The sequence below is a fragment of the Citrus clementina genome, unplaced genomic scaffold (genome assembly GCF_000493195.1).
Source record: "Citrus clementina cultivar Clemenules unplaced genomic scaffold, Citrus_clementina_v1.0 scaffold_3, whole genome shotgun sequence".
NCBI lineage: Eukaryota > Viridiplantae > Streptophyta > Magnoliopsida > Sapindales > Rutaceae > Citrus > Citrus x clementina.
The window spans coordinates 99667-119535 of NW_006262339.1; the positions used below are offsets into that span (position 1 = coordinate 99667).

The 19869-nt window shown below is 32.7% G+C and overlaps 1 protein-coding gene across 5 annotated transcripts; it reads right to left on the reverse strand.

Annotated features, from left to right (window-relative positions):
* Positions 1-2823: 2823 nt before the first annotated feature.
* LOC18047018 (HEAT repeat-containing protein 6) lies at positions 2824-15387 on the reverse strand. 5 transcript variants are annotated; one of them, XM_024188035.1, is made up of 27 exons: positions 15088-15387; positions 14909-15007; positions 14671-14834; positions 14267-14540; positions 14117-14184; positions 13925-13994; positions 13474-13824; positions 13209-13288; positions 13047-13101; positions 12508-12661; positions 12282-12369; positions 11958-12060; positions 11506-11596; positions 10240-10337; positions 9700-9882; positions 7786-8037; positions 7319-7414; positions 7109-7203; positions 6957-7020; positions 6759-6846; positions 6591-6664; positions 5929-6078; positions 5739-5812; positions 4803-4909; positions 4443-4561; positions 3593-3670; positions 2824-3289 (listed from the first exon to the last, which is right to left on the reverse strand). In XM_024188035.1, exons 1-27 carry the CDS (start codon positions 15262-15264, stop codon positions 3080-3082), a joined length of 3462 nt encoding a protein of 1153 aa, XP_024043803.1. In that variant the 5' UTR covers positions 15265-15387; the 3' UTR covers positions 2824-3079. The 5 variants fall into 5 exon arrangements, with proteins under 5 accessions (XP_024043803.1, XP_006439164.1, XP_024043802.1 ...); XM_006439101.2 differs by having other exon boundaries at positions 13047-13098; positions 13925-13997; XM_024188034.1 differs by having other exon boundaries at positions 13925-13997.
* Between the last annotated feature and the right edge of the window lie 4482 nt (positions 15388-19869).

Genomic DNA, 19869 nt, shown 5'->3' on the forward strand with positions numbered 1-19869 from the left:
CTTTTATTTTACTTGCATCTTTAGTTTAAATGTATACAAACAAAACATTTACTTTTCAACTAGGATAGAGCTATTCTTAATCTAAATTCTATTAGACTCTTGCACTTCAGAGCACATTAAAATATGCACAACACCATTTGCTTTTTTGTAATGAATTTCTCATTTCATTTTAAGCATCAGTACAACAAGACCTTGATCTTTTTTTTTTCTTTTCTTTGGAACAATATCTTTTGAACCAAGTGGTATACAACGCTTCAAGCATGCCATAGATAATTTGTTAGCTACATCTTTTCATAACTTACTCTTTAGGAACCATGACCTAGTCATGGACATTAGTAGTCAGTATAAATGACTTGATGACTTTTGCTACATCTATAAATGCGTTTGGTAATTGATTTGCCATCTGTTGCAAATGAACAATCCCGTGCACTTTATTTTCACTCTGAGAGGTGTGGATCTAGATAAGACATATAGGTCTCTTTTCATTGAGGATCATGCTTAATCTCATGGAGCACTTTTTTCTCTCCCAATGGAAGCAAATTTGTCTCACTGAGATAACAGTCCGCAAAATGTATGGTAAACAAATCACCAATGTGGTTCAAGATATATGACAATAGACAATGTGTTAAAACTTTTTATTAATTCCCAAACGATGCATCTTAGTACGTTGTGGTGGTGCAACCATCACTTATAACAAAGAACCATAAGACTATCATACAAATATCATGTAGATGCACCAATCAAAACCATAAAATAATGAAATGGACCACTTGGTGTGTGAATGGGTCCACAAACATTTCCTTGAATTCTTCACTAGAATGATAGAGATTCAAAACTAATTATACTATGTGATCGTCTACCCATTAATTTACCTTGTGAATAGGCAATGTAAGTATTCTCATTGGATAACAAATATTTTAAATTCTTCAATTGGTGTCCATGAAAATTTTTAATAATCATATGCGTCATTATAGATCCAGGGTGACCAAGATGGTTATACCAAAACATAAAAGCTTTTATATCACATAACTTCTGTTTTATGATTATGTAGCTTTCTATTAATTTTATTGTCATATAATATAAGCCAAATGAGAGAACCGAAAGCTTCTCTAATATACATTTTTTGCCAGAGACATTAGAAGTAATGTAGAGATATTTTGCATTATTCTCATTTATTATCTCAATATGAAAACCATTATGATGAATATCTTTGAACCTAAGTAGATTTTTTCTGCTCTTGGGTGAATATAGAGCGTCATGGGTACAGAACTCTGTGCCATTCACTAATATGTATACAACTCTTCAAGAGTCCTCAATAAGCTCAACAGGACCTGATATCTTATTCACTTTAGCTTCAATCAATATTAGATTCAGGTAATATTTCGTATCTTGAAGGATTATATGTGTATTATATTATCTGCCAAACAAATATCCTCACCAAGTGATTCATTTTCAAAATCCATAGCTTTTCAACAAATAAAATAAAAGATAAATGTTGTTACTATTCTTTGTTTTCAAATATAGAAGATCCAATTTAATGGCTATCATAGAGCATACTTGTAAAGATAGTTTTATTAAATAAACAAATAAAATAAAGAGTATAAAGGAATAAAATACTTCTTATACTAGAGCAAAATCATGCTTATAACTTGTTGTGAATCAAAATGGGAAGCATCCAAAGTATGCAAGTAAATAATGAGAATAATTAAAAGTTAAAGGGGACAAATGATAATGAATAATAGATTGAATATAGGCTTGCACGATTAAGCTTTCACGTGTTTCAATTCTCTGTCTCTAAGTTACATTTTCATTTACAAGCAAGTGGTTGGTATTTATAGCTTTTGATCAAGCAACTATCGGGCGGCGGAAGAGTTTGCCATTATGCATCCTACTTCCTAAATTATGTAGTGTGAATGAAATACACAAGTTAATTGTTTTATTTTGCACACATCCTTTGAATATATTTGGTTAATTGATTAATATGATGCACGTATACATCACTTGAATACATTCAGTGAATTGATTAGTATGATGCATACTCACATCACGAATCATGTAGCTATATTTACTATTTACTTTTTAAAGTCCTTTGTATAAAATACACATTACTTTTATCAAAGATACACATTACTTTATCAAAGAATTGTTAGACGTATGACGTATCCCATAACACAAGTTGATTGATTAAGTGGCAAAGCAAAGAATACTTTAGGAAATGTTCCTTATTCGATGCTGCTTTAAGCATCCTTCGCACTAGTGGGCGCTTGACACCACTAGTAGAGAGACGAAAGACGAATGGCTTTTTCTCATTCTCACACTCATGCCATGCTGTATACCCTCTGCCGAGCGCAAAACCACGCCGACAGTTGCCGGGTTGTCTTTGGAGCATATACAAACCACACCGACCCTAACTACAAGGTATTGATTGATGCACGTCATAATCTTCATATGAGACTCACCCACACGACAATCAAGACTGAAATTTCCACAGAATCTGACCAACTCATTTTCTAACTAATACATATTAAACAATTTAATTCATGCTAACAACATGGGTTTTTTTCCCCCCTTTTGGCTTAACAGATTCCTTCTAGTTTTTCAATTTTTTTTTCAAATTCTGTTACATTATAATGATCTAACAATTTAGAAATAAGCAAAATGCTCCTTGTTAAGCTACTATTGAAAGGTGAAGTGTCAATCTAAAGTACTAAGGAAAATCTACATATTTTACAACATACTAACACCATACAGATATTGAATCTGTTAACTTTTGCTGCCACAAAATGAAGACTATAGAAAAACAAGAAAATTCACACCACAGTCGGCCCCATGTAACGATCTAATTTATACTCACTCAAACGGGAGGCTAGCCTTCTCACTGCTATGATCGTCAAAGAGGATTCCTCATGGGCACACTATTGTGGTCATCCCAATATGTATAATTGCTATTGCATTAACAGAAGTTTCAGAAGATTTCTGTCATCATCCACTATAAGATGATATGAGCCTCAGATAATCCCAAAACTCTCCAAAGCAGCAAAGTGAAAATGGAAAGCTAAAATGAGAGACCCCAAACCAGTTACCATATGCCGCTGTCCATCATCTCAAATTTTTTAGCAACTGCAAACTGCTTTCTGCCTTCATAAACTTCAATTAATGACCGCATGGCCTTGGATATCATCTCTTTCTTTTGATTCCCAACAGAATTATTTTCATTCTCAAGATGAGTAGTTGATTCTCCCAATGACGAGCATAGCACCTTAAACCATTCCTCAAGAAAAGAGGATTTCTATATGGTACAAAATAGGAGAATAAGCCAAAAACAGGAGAAAACTTGTAGTACAAATAATAGAAAGTAATATTAAGCATATATTTGAAACATTAAATAAAGCAGAAATGTAAACGAGTCCTTTTCCCTTTACAATATAGTGAAAAATAGCATAGCAAGAATGAATAACAGAAAAATAAGGAATATAAGTAACTCATCCTATTGATCAGTCTAACATGTCAAATTCTCTAAAATAGGACTGCCCATGGCAAGACAAATTTCATAGCAATTTAGCTATAGTATTTGCAAATGATAAGCACTTACTTTCACCAGGAAATCTTTCAGAGGTTGATGATCAGAGCTCGAAGCAAGGCTAAGAACATGCAACATGGTTGAGGTCAACTGTAACAGGAAAATGTCATAGAAATAAGAGCCCAGAAAAGAAAGGACAAGTACTGAACCACAATTGCAATTGTTTTTAATAGTGTGATACAAAAGCAACAGGTATTTGATAAACCTGCAGAAAAAAAAAAAATTGACTCGCAACTAAGAATACTTAGAATATTTACACACAAGAAAATAAAATGCTTATGCAACACAAACACTTAGTCATCTAATTAATCAATATATGAAAATTATTTTTCTGATCACTAGCACCATAAGCCAAAAATTTTATTGAGAAATGGCACATATTTCATAAATAAATGAAATGAACTCATAAAGCTATCACTTATGTTGGATCAATAACTGGATATCAATAAATACACAAGACGTGTGCAAGAGTGACACCAATAGAGAGTTAAAATAAAAAGATCAAGCGAGTAAGAAGAATGATGCGCGAGAGAGAGAGAGAGAGGAGGGAAAAGAAAAAAAGAAAAAAAACTGCCAGGAAGAATAAGAGAATACAAATGCAATCTTATAGTATTCCACCACATTATTGAGCATGGTTGAGATAATTTATAATGTTCCTGAAAATTGAGCAAAACATTCCATTCACTCATTAACACTCTATAAGCATTCACATTAAAAGTTCTGTTTAATCCACATCTGAATTCCATTTTGACTATATTCCAAGTTCAATATCTTCTTTGTATCTTCCAAACATGACAAGATGGAAAAATTTATGACATCAGGCCACGAGACTGCCAAGAAACATATGATCTAGGAGCTTGACCTGTTTCTGAAGTGCAACTCTATATTTGAAACTTGATGGTGCTGAAAGATGGTCTGCACCTAAATTCTCCAGAATATGCTCCAGCCCTTGGACAACATCTGAGAATGATTTCCCATAATCTGCATAAAACAGATAATAAGAACAAAATGAAACACTGAAGCCTGAGAGCAAAATCCACAAGCCGTATGCACAACTACTAATTCACAAAGAATTTTATTGACTACTGCAAAAGTTGCATTTACGTGAGACAAATGTTGAATGATGTTGATGATTGTAGAAGTCATTGTCTGGTTGTCAAGGCAGTCAAAACCAAATTAACTTTAATATAATAACTGGAAAAGGGACCACCCTACTACTAACCAGAAACTGATGATGGCACAGCCAACGCAGCAGCAGCCTGTATCCTGATCTTAAAATTGGAGGAATCACGCAATAGTAATAAAAGAATGCTAAAAACAGATGGAGCCCTGCCAAAAAATTTCATATGCATAGTTATCAACGTATCAATATTGCAATGGCGTAAGTAGCATGACATGTTGAAAAAGAAGAATATTCAGATTAAGTAAATATAGAACAGGCCAGATAGAGATGATATGCAATGAAAAACTAAAATAGAAAAACAAATGACTTAGCATTTAGAATTTAGTGGCAAAAAGAACATATTTTCAATGAAGAGTCAAAGACTGAGGAGAATACCACTAACATGTGTTGTTAAGTCTCACTCAGTTTTAAGTAAATCCAGGAATAGAGAGATAAATATGAGAGAGAGAGGGGGAAAAAAAACACCATCTAGAAGTTTTGGGACAACAATGACCACAAATGAAGTTATCAATTTAGTTTAATGGTGGTCATTTCTTTTACATACCCATAGGTATATAGATATGAATCAGAAGTCACAAGCTTCTGATAGCGTCCGACACATGAAAAAGCTCCCAAAATTATAAGACGTTAGATGACATGGAATAGAAGAAAAGCCATCTCAGTGCAACTACACATTCAAAGGTGAGAACTTTAAGACCCATTTTATCAAAAGATAAAGAGTGAAATGCAATAAAGAGCACAATTAATTCAAGCAATTCAAATATTTCCCAATTAAGCATTTCACCAAACATAAAGCATTAATCTGTGCAAATTGCATAGACTATGGAATGCATATCTCAAACATAACAAATACCAGTTTGGTTGGATACTTTTATCTTATTGTTGCATAAGCATCCATTAAGAATAAAGCCAAAAATATAAATAACAGAGCAAATACCCAATTTTCAGCCAAGCAAAGAGAAATTTAAGCCATACCAATCCATGTCTTCCAGGTTTATTGTCTCATTTAGAAAGAGATTGCTCAATGCACGACAAACATTCCATTGCACCTGTTACATGTACATTCAAACTTATGATGATAACACACGGGAATATGATGTGACTACATAACCACTCAAATCTAATAAGCACCATTGTTTCATAATAAAAAAATAGAAAGTGATACCTTAACATTTCCAGTAGTGACACAAGAAACAAGTGCTTGCACTATTCTCTCCAGCCAACGTGAATCTCCCAAAGATGCTGGATGGCTTGAACTTGTATATTTAACAAATCTGGAAAGATTTCCAAGACCCCTCACAGCATTTGATTTGATCTAAAAGTTAAGTGAGAAAAATTAGAGGGGAATGCAAGCAGAGACTTGGTTTAATAAACAATCATAGCTTATATATCAAATTTACCACTAACAAAATGTAAGAGGTCAACAAATCCCATATGCATGGAAGAGCAATGGAATTTTTCAGAGAATCGATTAAAAATCATTTATTTTATGATTTTTGATAGAGGGCAATTAAGATGAAATAAAATTGTGTACCAAAATAGTAACAGCTAAAGCTAGCACAACATTTTCTACTAGAGTGATTTCCAGAAATTTACAATATTCATACAGAAAAGCAATTTATGGTAATCAACTTTAAAGGTTACATGCACAATGCATCTCAGACCTAATATACAATATTTAAGATTAGAAGCAGCTCAGGCTATTGAAGAGATATAGAGAGCCAGAGAGAAAAAGAGGTCAACAATATATCGAACACCATTAGTAACAAATGATAAATTCTTTTTTTTTTTTTAAAAAAAGGAGGTCTTGCCATTTAGCTTGTTTACCTTGTCTCCATCTTTTGTTAAATTCAAAGCAGACTCAGTTAGTGATGCCATCAAATGGGAGTTTGCGTTTGAGTCTAAAACAAAAATAATAATAATTAGAAAATTGAAACCTAAGATATTTTCAAAATATGTTAAATTTGAACTCCAATCTAGTATGTTGAAGCCCACCTATAGATGGTTTAAAGGCAAAATCATCTATACAGTGACGAATAGAATCGCATATGTTTGCCAAAGCCCAGGAGGCTGTAATGCGCACCTGAGATGACAGAGATTCAAAACTGATGGTAACTTGCAAAGAAAGAGATATAAAAGATAACTTCACGAAAAGAAAATAAAAATGAAACTGAAAGTGTATTAAAGAAGTACCGAGACTAAGGGATCATGGGTGTTAATCTCAACAGCATGGATAAACTTGTCAATGATCTCTGCACTATAGATTTAAGTTCATTCACAGTTGAATCTAATTTTCACGTAGAAGTTCTTTATGGCCAAATCATTCAATGATGTTCAAGAATCACCTCTGGGAAACTTGTGGAAAACATGAAATGACACCAATGGCGCGACAAGCAGCCGACCTCACCGAAGCAACATCATCATGTAAAGCTGAATCAATCTTTGGATAAAAATTTTAAAAAAAATGCATAAACCCGAATTAGGAAAAAAAAAAAGTTATGTTGTCCTTGCCAAAAGAAACCAAACTTAAATTTAAGTCAATGTCAATGACTTACTAACGAGGATATAATGAACTCCTGTGTCTCTTTCAGAAGAGAGAAGAATACAGAAGAAGTAATACCCGCAAAACAAGTAACTGCTGCAGTTCTCACCTTGAAGAGATAAAAGAGTACTTAGAGCCATATCTAGGCGGGCAAAGAAGGAAAAGCGTCAATCTCCATACTAGGAAAAATTACTAGATTGAGCACTCACTGAGCACTAGCTATCCAATACCCACCAGATTTAATATGCGTTTTAAGCTTCTTAACAAACAGCAATAATAATAATATAAGCCCATAGACATGACATTTCTTATCAGAGATGACAAGCCAGCAACAAAGAATAGTATAATTCACATTCTAAATTTTAGACTTGGATCAAGACTTGAAGACTTAAAATAGTCATCATAAAAATTCCACAAAGCTATTCTAACGCATGAAGAGAAATCTATTGCTTCAGCAAGGAAAAAAAAACTCTAACCAACCATCGAAGAAATATGCTGTAAAATAAGTGGCATATGCTTCTCAATCATCTCAGACCACTGCTCACTTCCTGACTGAAAGGCTTTTGCTGATTCTTTTATATCTTCTGAACTCTCCTGCTCATATAGTGGAGCTGATGATACGTTCTTTATTCTTATGCAATCAGAAGTAAATGGGTTATCCAGTAATTTATCATCTAGAAGATCCTCAGTTCCTTTAAATCCAGATATTGCCCGAAGAGATTCATCCAAGACCTGGAAAAAGCATTAAAAACTATAAGTGTAACATCATATTAATAAGAAGAAGAAAAAAGGGCATCAACAATAAGAACACAGAGCAATAATTCCTACAAACATCTGCATGAGAAGGGAGTAGTACAACTATTGCATATTTTACACACTGCAAATGAGGACTATTAGATGAAAAGGGTTATTTTATGCGCCCTAATATCTTCAAAACCAAGCTCTGAGACAGTACATGAATCCACAGAGAACATGTAGTTGAAAAGTAAAACCCTAGGCAGAATGGCATTAAGAATAAGAAACCAATAAAAACAGAAGAAAAGAAACACAATAATCATGGCGAGTGTAACTACCAAACACCAAAATCTAAAATCCTATAAGCCATATATGAAGAACATTCTCAAAGTTGCCGTTAGACATAACAACTTTTGATATTCAAATTAGAACCAATAACATTGTATTTTATTGACTCAACTCAGAACAGATATGACAATCATGAGATCAAAACTTGAGAATGTGCAACATCCAAGTATAAAACAGCTTTAAATCCAAACTGGTTATGGAGGTATTAGCACAATACATTCTTGGTGCATTTGGCACACTGCATTGCATTACACTGTATTAACTGTATTGCATTATGATGTATTGCATTAGTGTGCATTGCATTAAGTTGTAATGTAATACTATGTTTGGTGTAGTATGGATTGCATTTTATAAAACAATTTTTTTTATATTAATGTTAAAAATAGATTAATATTATTTAAATTTTACTAATATTTTAGGGTTCTCTTATTAATTTTTGAAAATAAGTATTAATAATTTATTTATATATAAATTTTCATAATATAAAAATGATTTAATAATATACTATTATTAAATAACAAAATATTATAATATAGTATAATCATATTATAATAAAGTATAATTTAATATTATATTACAAAAATATAATTATATTATATTATAAAACAATAGAATAGTAAATTATAATTTTTTTTGTTTATTAATGTCAAATATAATTGTTTAATTTAAATTTAGTACTTTAGTAAATAATAAATGATTAAATAAATTAAAGTACTTTTAACATATTTAAAGTAAAATAAATAAAATGATTTTATGTAATGAAAGTAAAATAATGTATTATCATTTATTTATTAAATATTTAGATTTATTAATATCTTATAATATTATTCAAATTAAATTTTTTATTTTAAATATAAATATAAATTAATATTTAATAAATCTAATTTATTTATAATTTATTAAATAATAAAAGTCAAATGATTATATTTAAAATATGAACAGTGCTTTAATATAATACAGCCTAAACCCCATCCCCATAGGTTTATTTTGTACATCTTTCATAATATTACCATCTTTTAATGCAGTGCAATGCAACCAAAAGTTGCAACCAAACATTGGTTAGTATAAGAATAGTGTTTTAATGTAATGCAAGCTGCCAAATACACCCCATGTTGCTGCCACTTTTTTAGACAGACAAAGTTAAAAAATTCGAGCGCATTTGACATATCTAAACCAATGACAGTATAAACCTTGAAGATGGAAAGATATCTTTCATAATAAAACCAGAAGACCCAGAGCAATTTTGTCCCTCTGGACATTTATACAAAGAAATTTAAAGCCAAAGAAACGAAGATAACTAAAAGACAGTACCTTGATAGCAGCTGTAACTACTTTTTCCCCAGTAAACCCAGCAGTGTTTCCAACATGTCCCTTCCATGCCTTTGCAGGAACTTCTGGAGAAGCTGCTTTTAAAATTTTGAAAACAATGGTGGATACTTGTTGCCAATATGATGACATTATGTTTGGGTAATTGTGTGAAACTGCTCTGAGGGCCTGTACCACATAATTTTGTAATTCATATAATAAACGTATTTTTTTGTATTTCATAATTATCGATATTTGTCCAACAAGTTTTGTGAGATATAGTTTTGTGAATGAAAGAACTGCAGATCTTGGAAGTGTATTTAAGTTTACCTCCCTCATCATGCATGCATACAGAAACTTCTACTTTAGCAAGCACATTCAACCAAAATTTTGTAAAATTCAACCAATGATGTATAGAGGATCATCACGGCTGCCATTGTACAAGGCTATTTGATTTTCAAAAGTAGAAGAGACTACGTCAACCGTACCTCATCACAGAAATTAAGCAAAATATGTTAAATATCTCTAGATTAATTGAAAGATTACCTGAAGAGACTCAAAACATATTGCTGGGCTTGCTAGTCGTTCTGAACATTGAAGCAATGTAAAGAGAACACCTGACCTCTTGTCAACCTCAACAGAACCTGAAAAATACTTCAAGATTTTCATAAATAACAATATGTTAATGCATGAATTTATAGAAGCATTGAAACCACAAGGGCAGGTAGCAACAACAGAACATAAGACCAATTAATATGTATAGTCCATTTCTAATAAGGGATCCCTTACTTTAATATGGTAAGGACCAACCAAAAAGACTGAGAAACACAAATTTCAATACACTACAGGACAAAATACATTGAATTCGAGTGAGTGTTTTTTTGTCATTTAGTTCATCCCTGTAATAAAGTAAAGGATCCCTTATTGAATATATATATATATATATATATATCCCTTTCGAATGAGGAAGCTCTCACTTTAGGACCAAGCTAAAAGACCCAAAAAAATGAATCTCAATCTGCAAAAGGACAAAAGACATTTCATATTTTTCTGTTTTTAGTCTGGTCCCTCATTTTAATAAAACAAGGGATCCTTTACTAGAATTATTTTATGTGGTGAGTGTGTTAATCGCTTCATGCACGCAAGACTAATCAATACCAAGTTTACTTAAGAAAGCAAATAACATATATGTAGGGGCAGTAAACCCACCCCCCACAAACCACCATACCCCCCTCCCTCTTTTCCCAGGGGGACATGGCAAAGGCCAGTAAGAATTGCAGGAAAAATAAATGACTTAATAGAAATTTTATCCATTTCTATGTATATTTTATCTGGCCATCTCAGATTAACATATTTTTCTTAGAGCCATCATAGAACATTTGCCAGGCCCTCACGAAAAAGATAAAAGCATAAGAACCGAACTAGGTAAGTTAGCCAAAGAGCAGTACCCATTTAAAAATTCTAATTCGTTGGAGGGGACCTGAGATTAACTTATCAAAATCTAAACTAATTAACTGAGTTCTTTTAATTATATTACCAAGGTGAAAAGAGTCTATCCACTGAAAGACATCACATTCACAAGTCCTCAAGTTCAGGATGATGTTGTTTATGGCCCCAAGCAAGTGAAATAAATTCTAATAATAAACACACAAGCGTAGTCGTTCACTGTGACCACTGACCCACCCAACTCCCATCCACAGGCCCCCCCCAAAAAAAAAACAAAACAAAACAAGCAGAGACCGACAATATGTTGCATTTTGTCTGACAAACCATAAAATAGCAAATACAGAGCACGACGCAAACAATACTAACCTGCTGATATTTCCTCCAAAAACATTTGTTTCACTTGCACTGGGGCAGGTGAGGTAGATAGAGCTGCTGTTAAGCAGCTAATAGCAGCAACCTGTCAAGAACTATTATTGTGAAACAGAGATCATATATGAAGGTCTGCTTTGTATATGTTACATGTTCTGTTTAAAAGCAGAAATGTAAAGAAGTGAGAAACGTATCTTTGGGGTTAATTCAGTTGACTAGCGTGTTATCCTGAGATACAGGCTTAAGATAGATTTTGCTGAATTCTTGAATCTTCATCAAGTTCAGTAGACCAGTAGGGTCATAATATTAAACTCCAATACATGGTAACAGTGCAGAATAATAATACATATAACCCTGGCTTGCAGGGTAGTATGAAATATTATCCTGCTCTACTACATTACATCCTCCAAACTTCCCCCTAAAATAGAATTAAATAAAGCAAAACTAACCAAAAGACCAGTTTGATCAGTTTTTAATGGAAATCCTTCTTCGATCCTTGCTCTTAGAGATATGATTAAATTCAGCATCAACTCTCCTGGCATTCTTGAGTATCTGCAGAATAATCATCAAAATATGGGAAAAGAAAATAATTTAAGTACAAACACAAAAGTTTTCTCATAAGACCGAAAAGGCAAACCATAAAATCACTGGAGGTAGGAAAATAAAAAGCACACAAACACTGATGTTAGGTGATCAGAGCACTCTAATTCTTTCAATTATGGAAAACTGAAGATCTTACGGTTATCAAATTGTACGAGAAGAAGGATTCATACGGTGTACATGATATCAGAGGCATGAGAATTTTGAACAAGGATGCCAGCAATCTATCATGAGTTTCACGTTGGATTAAGTATATAATACCTACATCCATAGAGATTAAAAGCAAATGAAATAGTCAAGCGAGTGAAAAGTACCCAAGAAGTGTGACAAAAAGCACTAAATGGAACCACTATTCACACTAAACTGACTAAGCCACAGAACATGATATCTTGGAAGTACCATTATGAAGTTGCATTATTATATGTCCGTAGGAAGTAGAAAGTGGCATGAAAGATCCACATTTGATAGATTCCTTGTATTCTGCTACCTGCAGAAATACAGTTGAAGGCCCATCCAACATGGCTGCTAACGTTGAGGCAGATGCCATCCGTGCCTAGGCACCACAAAGTAAAATGTAAGGTAGAAGCACCACTTCGGAAACATCAGAAATGATGACAAGACACACAGAAACAGCAGTAAATGAGAATTACAGTAACAAACGAAAAAAGTACAAATCATAATTCATGTGGCAGTACACAATCAACAAAGTTAACTAAAATAATCATGGGCCTAAATGCCACTCTGGAAACATCAGAAATGATGACAAGACACACAGAAACAGCAGCAAATGAGAATTACAGTAACAAATTAAAAAAAGTACAAATTACAATTCATGTGGCAGAACACAAGCAACAAAGTTAACTACAAAAATTATGGGCCCAAATAGCATGAAGACAACTAATCTATGTCAAATATTACCCACATAAGAGAACCAGTACCTTTAAACAAGGATCAAACAGCAAGCATGTCATTAGAGTCGCTTCAAACTTCCTACTAATAAGAAAGCAATATAAGATAACCAATAGGTTAAGAAAACTTTGTAAAGGAAAATGAAAAGAAGCGAAACATGAAACTAATCAAATGGAAGTATAATGTTTCACCTTGGTCTTAACACATCATTAGTCGGCAAAAGAATTGTCCATTGGGTAGTAAATGATTTTGGGTCAGCTCGACAAAGATCCTTCACCAAGAAAAAGAAAAGATGTGTATCAATAATAGAATTAGAACAACCGGGAGAGCAACCAAAATAGAAACTTGAATTTTGACATTCAGAAACAGCCTAGCTATTATGATATCAGGATAAAACAAATTACCAGAACACAAGAAAGTGGGTCAAAGCACGAAACATTGATGTTGTGAAGTTACCTGCAAGCAGACAAGTGCAGCCACTCTAACCTTCGAACTTTGAACACTATCAGTATCTTTAATTGAACCATCACTGTCACTGTAATCCGAATCTGATGACATGAAATTCATGGTAAATGAATCATCATCAGAGAAAATCCGATGGTCCTGAGGTTTTGACTGCTTGATATTTAATCTGTCCTTTTTGCGCAAGTGTGGTGGCCTATATGGAGTATGGTCTATCTTTTTTGGCTCTTCAGAAGGCAAATTAGGGCTCACTTCCTTATGGCCAACTGCTGGAAATGTAAATTGTGGACTACTAGTAAGGCCATAAACAAAGAATAATCTTAATGCTGTTACAAAACCGGACACCTGCAGTAACATTTTAACTTAGAAAATGTACAGATAATGGCTGCAAACGGATAAAAATGACAAGAGAGGAGATATTGAAAAGTCAAATAAATGAACTCACATGGTCAGATAGGGAAATTTTCGGATCAGTAAGAACCACATGAAGACAATTCAGGAGAGAGGAATAAAACCTGCTGCAAAGAATCACCGCCGTTTCCTAGGTTAAAATTGCTTTATATAAATAGATAAAAAGAAGCAATCTTCTGGAGTTGAGTCTCTTTGTTGATTCATACTGGTGAGACAGAAATTTTACCTTGACAAAATACTGTCTTCTCCAAGCACACTTTTAGATGCAATGACATCAATTACTTTTCTAAGAACCTAAACAACAAAGTACACACATGGATATACTCATAACTGCAGGTTTATTTCCACATAAGCAAATGCAAAGGAGTATCCATACCTCAATTGTTGACTGCCAAATGTCAACAGGTAAGGAAGATCCGGCCCTAGAGAATGCTTCACCAAGCATGGTAAAGGAAAGAGCCAGCACTTCCCATAAACTAGAGTATCTGTGTAACCTCTTCCCACTTTCAGCAGTAGACCTTTGGGTGGCACTTGAGTTATATAGGCAAACAAACTCGGCATGAGAGCATCCAAGGGCGTGGAGAACGAATTTCACTAAATGGACAATTTCTAACGGCGAGAATTTCCCCTGATATACATTGGTAAGACATCTGAGAAAAGAAAAATTTATATCCGAGAGTGTCCAAATCTATTTCAAAGGAATGAGCAATAGAGAGTATGCATACTCTAAAAAAAAAAAAAAAAAGGATAGATTACTTAGAGATGGAACGGAGTATATACCTTGTAGTCTCCAGGCACTGCATAACAGGCTTGAATCTAGTGGCACTTGATTTAGTAGCAGCCTTAACCAAGAAAAAATTGATAATGCTTTGGAAAGAGTGGAGGATGAGATTAAAGGAAGACGAGTTAAATTCAAATGAAACGCGTTGTAATATGCCGTGAACCTGCAACAGACGAGAACAATAACAGTCAGGAAAAGGAAACGAAAAGAAAAGCAAACACACAAGCAAAAGCATACCAAGTGGCAAGTATGCGTAAATGTAAGAGTGGAATCTTCTCCATCCCTGGAAGGAGCATTGGAAACCAATTCCAGCAAAAACAACAAATCGGACGTCACCTGCGTGAAGCACAAAGTTTCAGTATGTTATATAAATTCATAAAAACATGATCGAGTTGATGAGTGAAGGAATTCAATACCTCGTGAGGAGGGAGGTCGGAGGCAGCGTAGACGAGAGAATGTAAATTAGAGAATAGAACATCGTGAAGAAGTTGGCTAACTGACGGACAACCGCTTAAGCTTGAGGTTTCGTCTCTCAGCGTCAGAAACGCCGTTCTCCACGATCTAACCGCTGTTGTAGCTGACGATGTTGCCATCACATTTTGGACTGCATCCACCACCAAGTCCGACTCCGAGCCTTTGTTCCCTTTTTCCTTTTTTTCTGGACCCAAAAACAACCGCTGCGTTATTTTTCATTTGTTCTTCATTTGCATTGCTTATTGAAGTGTTCGGAATTAGTTAGTAGAGTTTATTATTATTATTATTATTATTATAACAAGAGTATGGTTATCATGGAGTTGCTCTAAAGTAGAATATGTATTGAGTATAAATAATAAAAAAATAATTATAACTTTAATCGTGTGATTATAAAAGAATATTTTATCTTATAGCACTTCCAATAAGGTCAAAGCCTTAACAATTATAAGGTAACTGTTGTAAATTTCCAATTTATTTAAATTGAGCTTGCATTTAAATACCAGATGTTAAACTATTTAAGACTCCGCTTAATATAATTTTTTAAATAAAACTTATTTAATTAAAATTTTTATTCCTAGAGTTTTTATAAATAAATGTTTTACTAAAAAAATTTAGTTGTTTAATTGTTAATGAAAGTTTTTATTAAAAAATATTAAATTACTTAACAAGTAAGTTTTTTTTAAGTTGTGTTATAAAAAAAGAAATAAAATTATCAAATTAGTAAAGAATATTTTAGATATTTTAATATTTAAAAAAAATCTCTTAAAGACCCAAAATTTAAGTTTTTACTAGTATCAATAAAATAACTTATTTAATCATTAAAAGCTTTACTAAAAAATCAAACAACAACAAAAAAAATTGAAAAAAGCTTATATAATTAAATAAACACTTAAGTCATTAGATAAGTTATACAAAAAAAGACATTAACTTTATCCCTTCACAATCTTAAGGGTAGTTGAAGCCCCCCCATAAAACTAACATTCTTCACCTCGGCGACACCTTGGGACTCGATTTGTAATGTGCCATGTTTGGACATAACTGCTAGTTGATACAATGTCAACCACTCAACTAGTTGATGTGGCCACACCTATGACTCCACCATTGTGACTTGGTCACGCTCGGCCTCTACCATCTACGATGCTAGCATACCTCTACTGCAAAGTTTTGAAGTAAAAGATGTTATATTCATCTTAAAACAATTGATAATTAGAGAATAGATATTAAACTATTTAACTTTGTCTATTCATAATTTTAAGGATAAGGGCCAACAATTATTACACACACACAAAGCAACAATGATGACGACGATGACGATGACTACGACAATAATAACATCACCAACATAACAACAACAATAATCATCATCATCATCACCAACGATTAATAGCAGCATGCAGCAATAATGACTAACAGTGAATGGCCATAGCGATAACAACAAGATAGTGAACAATAACAGTAATGATATCGGCGAGAAGCAACACATCAGTCGATTTGTGCACAATGCTCATTTGATTATTTTTTTTCAAATATTTAAAGGAAGGACAAAAAGAAAATTATTAGAATTGAGTGGGGGCAATACAGTCAATTTTGAGAATAATATTCTAATTCCCAACACCCGTTAGGAATCAGAACTCTATGAGTTATTCTCAAATTGGTGTGTGCCTACTAGCTTGATTCTCATTCCCCCTTTTATTTTAGAAATAAGCATGTTAATGAGTCCCATTTTCTTAGTTCAATTTTCATTCTCAATTAGTATACTCATTTTAATACAATTTCAATAAATTAATACTTGATAAAATTGATAATCTCATTAAATAATAGTTTTTGACAGTCCCAACTTACAGCTAACGTGGAAAATTAATAGTTCAATATACTTATAAGATAATAATTTTTTAAAAATCCTATTTTCCTATAGGTCCTATTTGCTACATAGATTAATTATTACCTATTTTAAAACAAAATCCACATGATAAGTCAATGTATGCCATTTGTAAAATAAGTTATTAGTTGTTATTTACTACTTCTTAAATTGATTTGGAATTCAATCTCATCTATAAGTATTTTTTTAATACAAAATTCATTTTGCATTATCATTTTGCAACAAGCTTGAGATGAAAAATATATGTCATTTTTAATATAGAAAAATAAGAATTTTACAAACAACTACTATTCAAATAAAATATAATAAATACTAAATCAAGGTAAATAAATACTATAAATGTGATCATATTTTCAAAATATAAGGAATTTTTTCATAAATTAATAATTATTAATTATCCATGCGGTTAATTTATCAAAGTTATTGTACTTATCTATGCGACAATTGATTGATTTAATGAGGGAATTACATCAAATATGTGAAATATTGAGTCTTACCTTGGCATTTAGGTACTATTGGGTCACCAACAATAACTCAATACTTCAAAAGTCAAGAATATGATATAATATTAGGGATGAAAAAATATCGGGTTTAGGTTGAGTTTGGTTCTACCGGAGACCGGCTCATATTGTTTCAGCAAATGCCAAAACCTTGGTTTACGCCCAGTTTTTCCACACACAGGCCAGGTCAAGCCCAACACCCCCGATGAGATTGAGAACAAAACTGTCACAAGCACGTGGGATGAGATATATTCAGATCTTATTCAAGTTCCCACTGGACCAATCATAAGAGCTCGAGCAAAGAAATTCAAAAAAGTGTTTAATGGGTTTATTCAAGCAACTTGGACTCAATCAAATTCGTAAAAGCTCATTGAAGCAATCGCATATGATCAATGTATGATTTAGGCTCTTGAAGTTTCCAAATAATCACTTCTATAAAATAGAAAGTTAGCTTGCACATTATGGCGAGAAAATATATTAATTTCATTTTTGGATACTTTTCCGTTTCTTAAGGAGGCTAGTGAAGAAACAAATCAGTTATTTCTCTTTTAATTGCTGAGTTTTCATTTTAATTGATGTAAGACATTCAAGTCGATTAGGATTCTGATTTGATTTAGATTATTTCCTATTCACTTAGATTAGGATTATGATTTGATTTAGGTTCTTTCCTATTTATTTAGATTCATATTCTAATTTGATTTTGGTTTAGGATTTATTTCCAAAAATTCTTGTAACAAATCCTATATAATGTACTCACTTCCAATAAATAGAGACAAAGCAGTTTTGATGCAATTGGTGAAAGAATTAATTCTATTTGGTTCTTAAACAAACTCTTTGAACTTATCAGATTTTCGTGGCATTCAAACTATTGACTTATCAATTAAATCATCCATAACTGATTATGGTGTCTTCATATACCATGATTTGTGCTTTCATTGAATATCGGGTCGCGGTTCCATTCAATTCTAGGTTTAAATTCGATCTTGGACACTAAATTAACTAAGCTCGTGTCAGTTCTTCATGGGATTCATATCAACCCCAGGGGCATAGGTTTTTAATCTAGGCTTCAGCTGCCTAGATAAGTGAATTAAAAAATTGTGTCAATAATTTTAAATAAATGATAAATATAAAAATATTACCTAAATCCATTCAATCTCTATCCTAAATTTACTCATTCTTTGTCAAAAACTTAAATAAGCAGAACAATAATCACATTGACAAATATATCTAAGGAACTGTACAATATGAATTGTAACATATCGTAAGTTCATAATTATAATACCAATTACCAATAACTAATATAACATATGAAAATCCCAAAATGTCTAACAACTAACAAAATGGTTAATAAAAGTCTCAAAATACTCTCATGTAAAACAAGTAAATACAACTTCATGTCATGCTACTCGACGCTTGTAGCCCATTATCATCGCCTGAAGTTACTATGCGCTTGTGATTATGGAAAGATTGCGACAGATATGGCTGTTGAGAAAGTGGTTGCTATACGAACGTGGCTGTGATGTGGAGATGCGGTGCACGGTAGGTTGTAGAGGATCACATCTGAGAAGTGGGAAAAGGAAAAAATTAAAAAAAAAGAACAATAAGAATAAGAAAATGTTTTTATTAATTTATTATCAGATTGAGATTTAAGGGGTTTTTGTTTTGTACATTTGAAGAGGAGTGAGGGTGTGTAGCCATCGAACGCTAGCTTGGAGTGTTGAAGATGGGTGGGGGTGGCGGCTTATGGGGAGAATTGCGTGGGATATACCCCATTTCCTCCAAAATACCCAATATATGCCTTAAATTATAATACTCTTAAATTTTACATATATATACTTTAAAAAATTAGAGAAAGTACAAAAATAACCCTAACTAAATCCTTATAAAACTAAAACCATATTCTCGAAGTTAGTTAAATAGTCGATAATACTCGACTTCAACAAAACCAAATTATCGACTTTTCGATGTTAGTCGGGTAAATAGTCGAGAATACTCGACTTCAGTTGAAATAAAAAATTGTCTGGAAAATTCTCGATTTTTTTAAGTAAGTCGAGTAAAGAGTCAAGAATACTCAACTTTAATTTAACCTTGCCCAACATTCATTCAGCAAAAATTCTCAACTTTTCATTGAAATTCGGTAATTGGTCGAGAATACTCAACTTAAATTGAAATAAAAAATTTCATTTTAATTAAGTCAAGTAAAAAGTCGAGTATACTTGACTTTAGTTATATTATTATGTAGAAGTCATGAGAGAGGAAGAAAATATAAATAAATGGTTTTTTAGATTATTTTTGACTTTTTACACTTTCATAAAGTATATGTATGTAATGGGGTATAAAGTTGA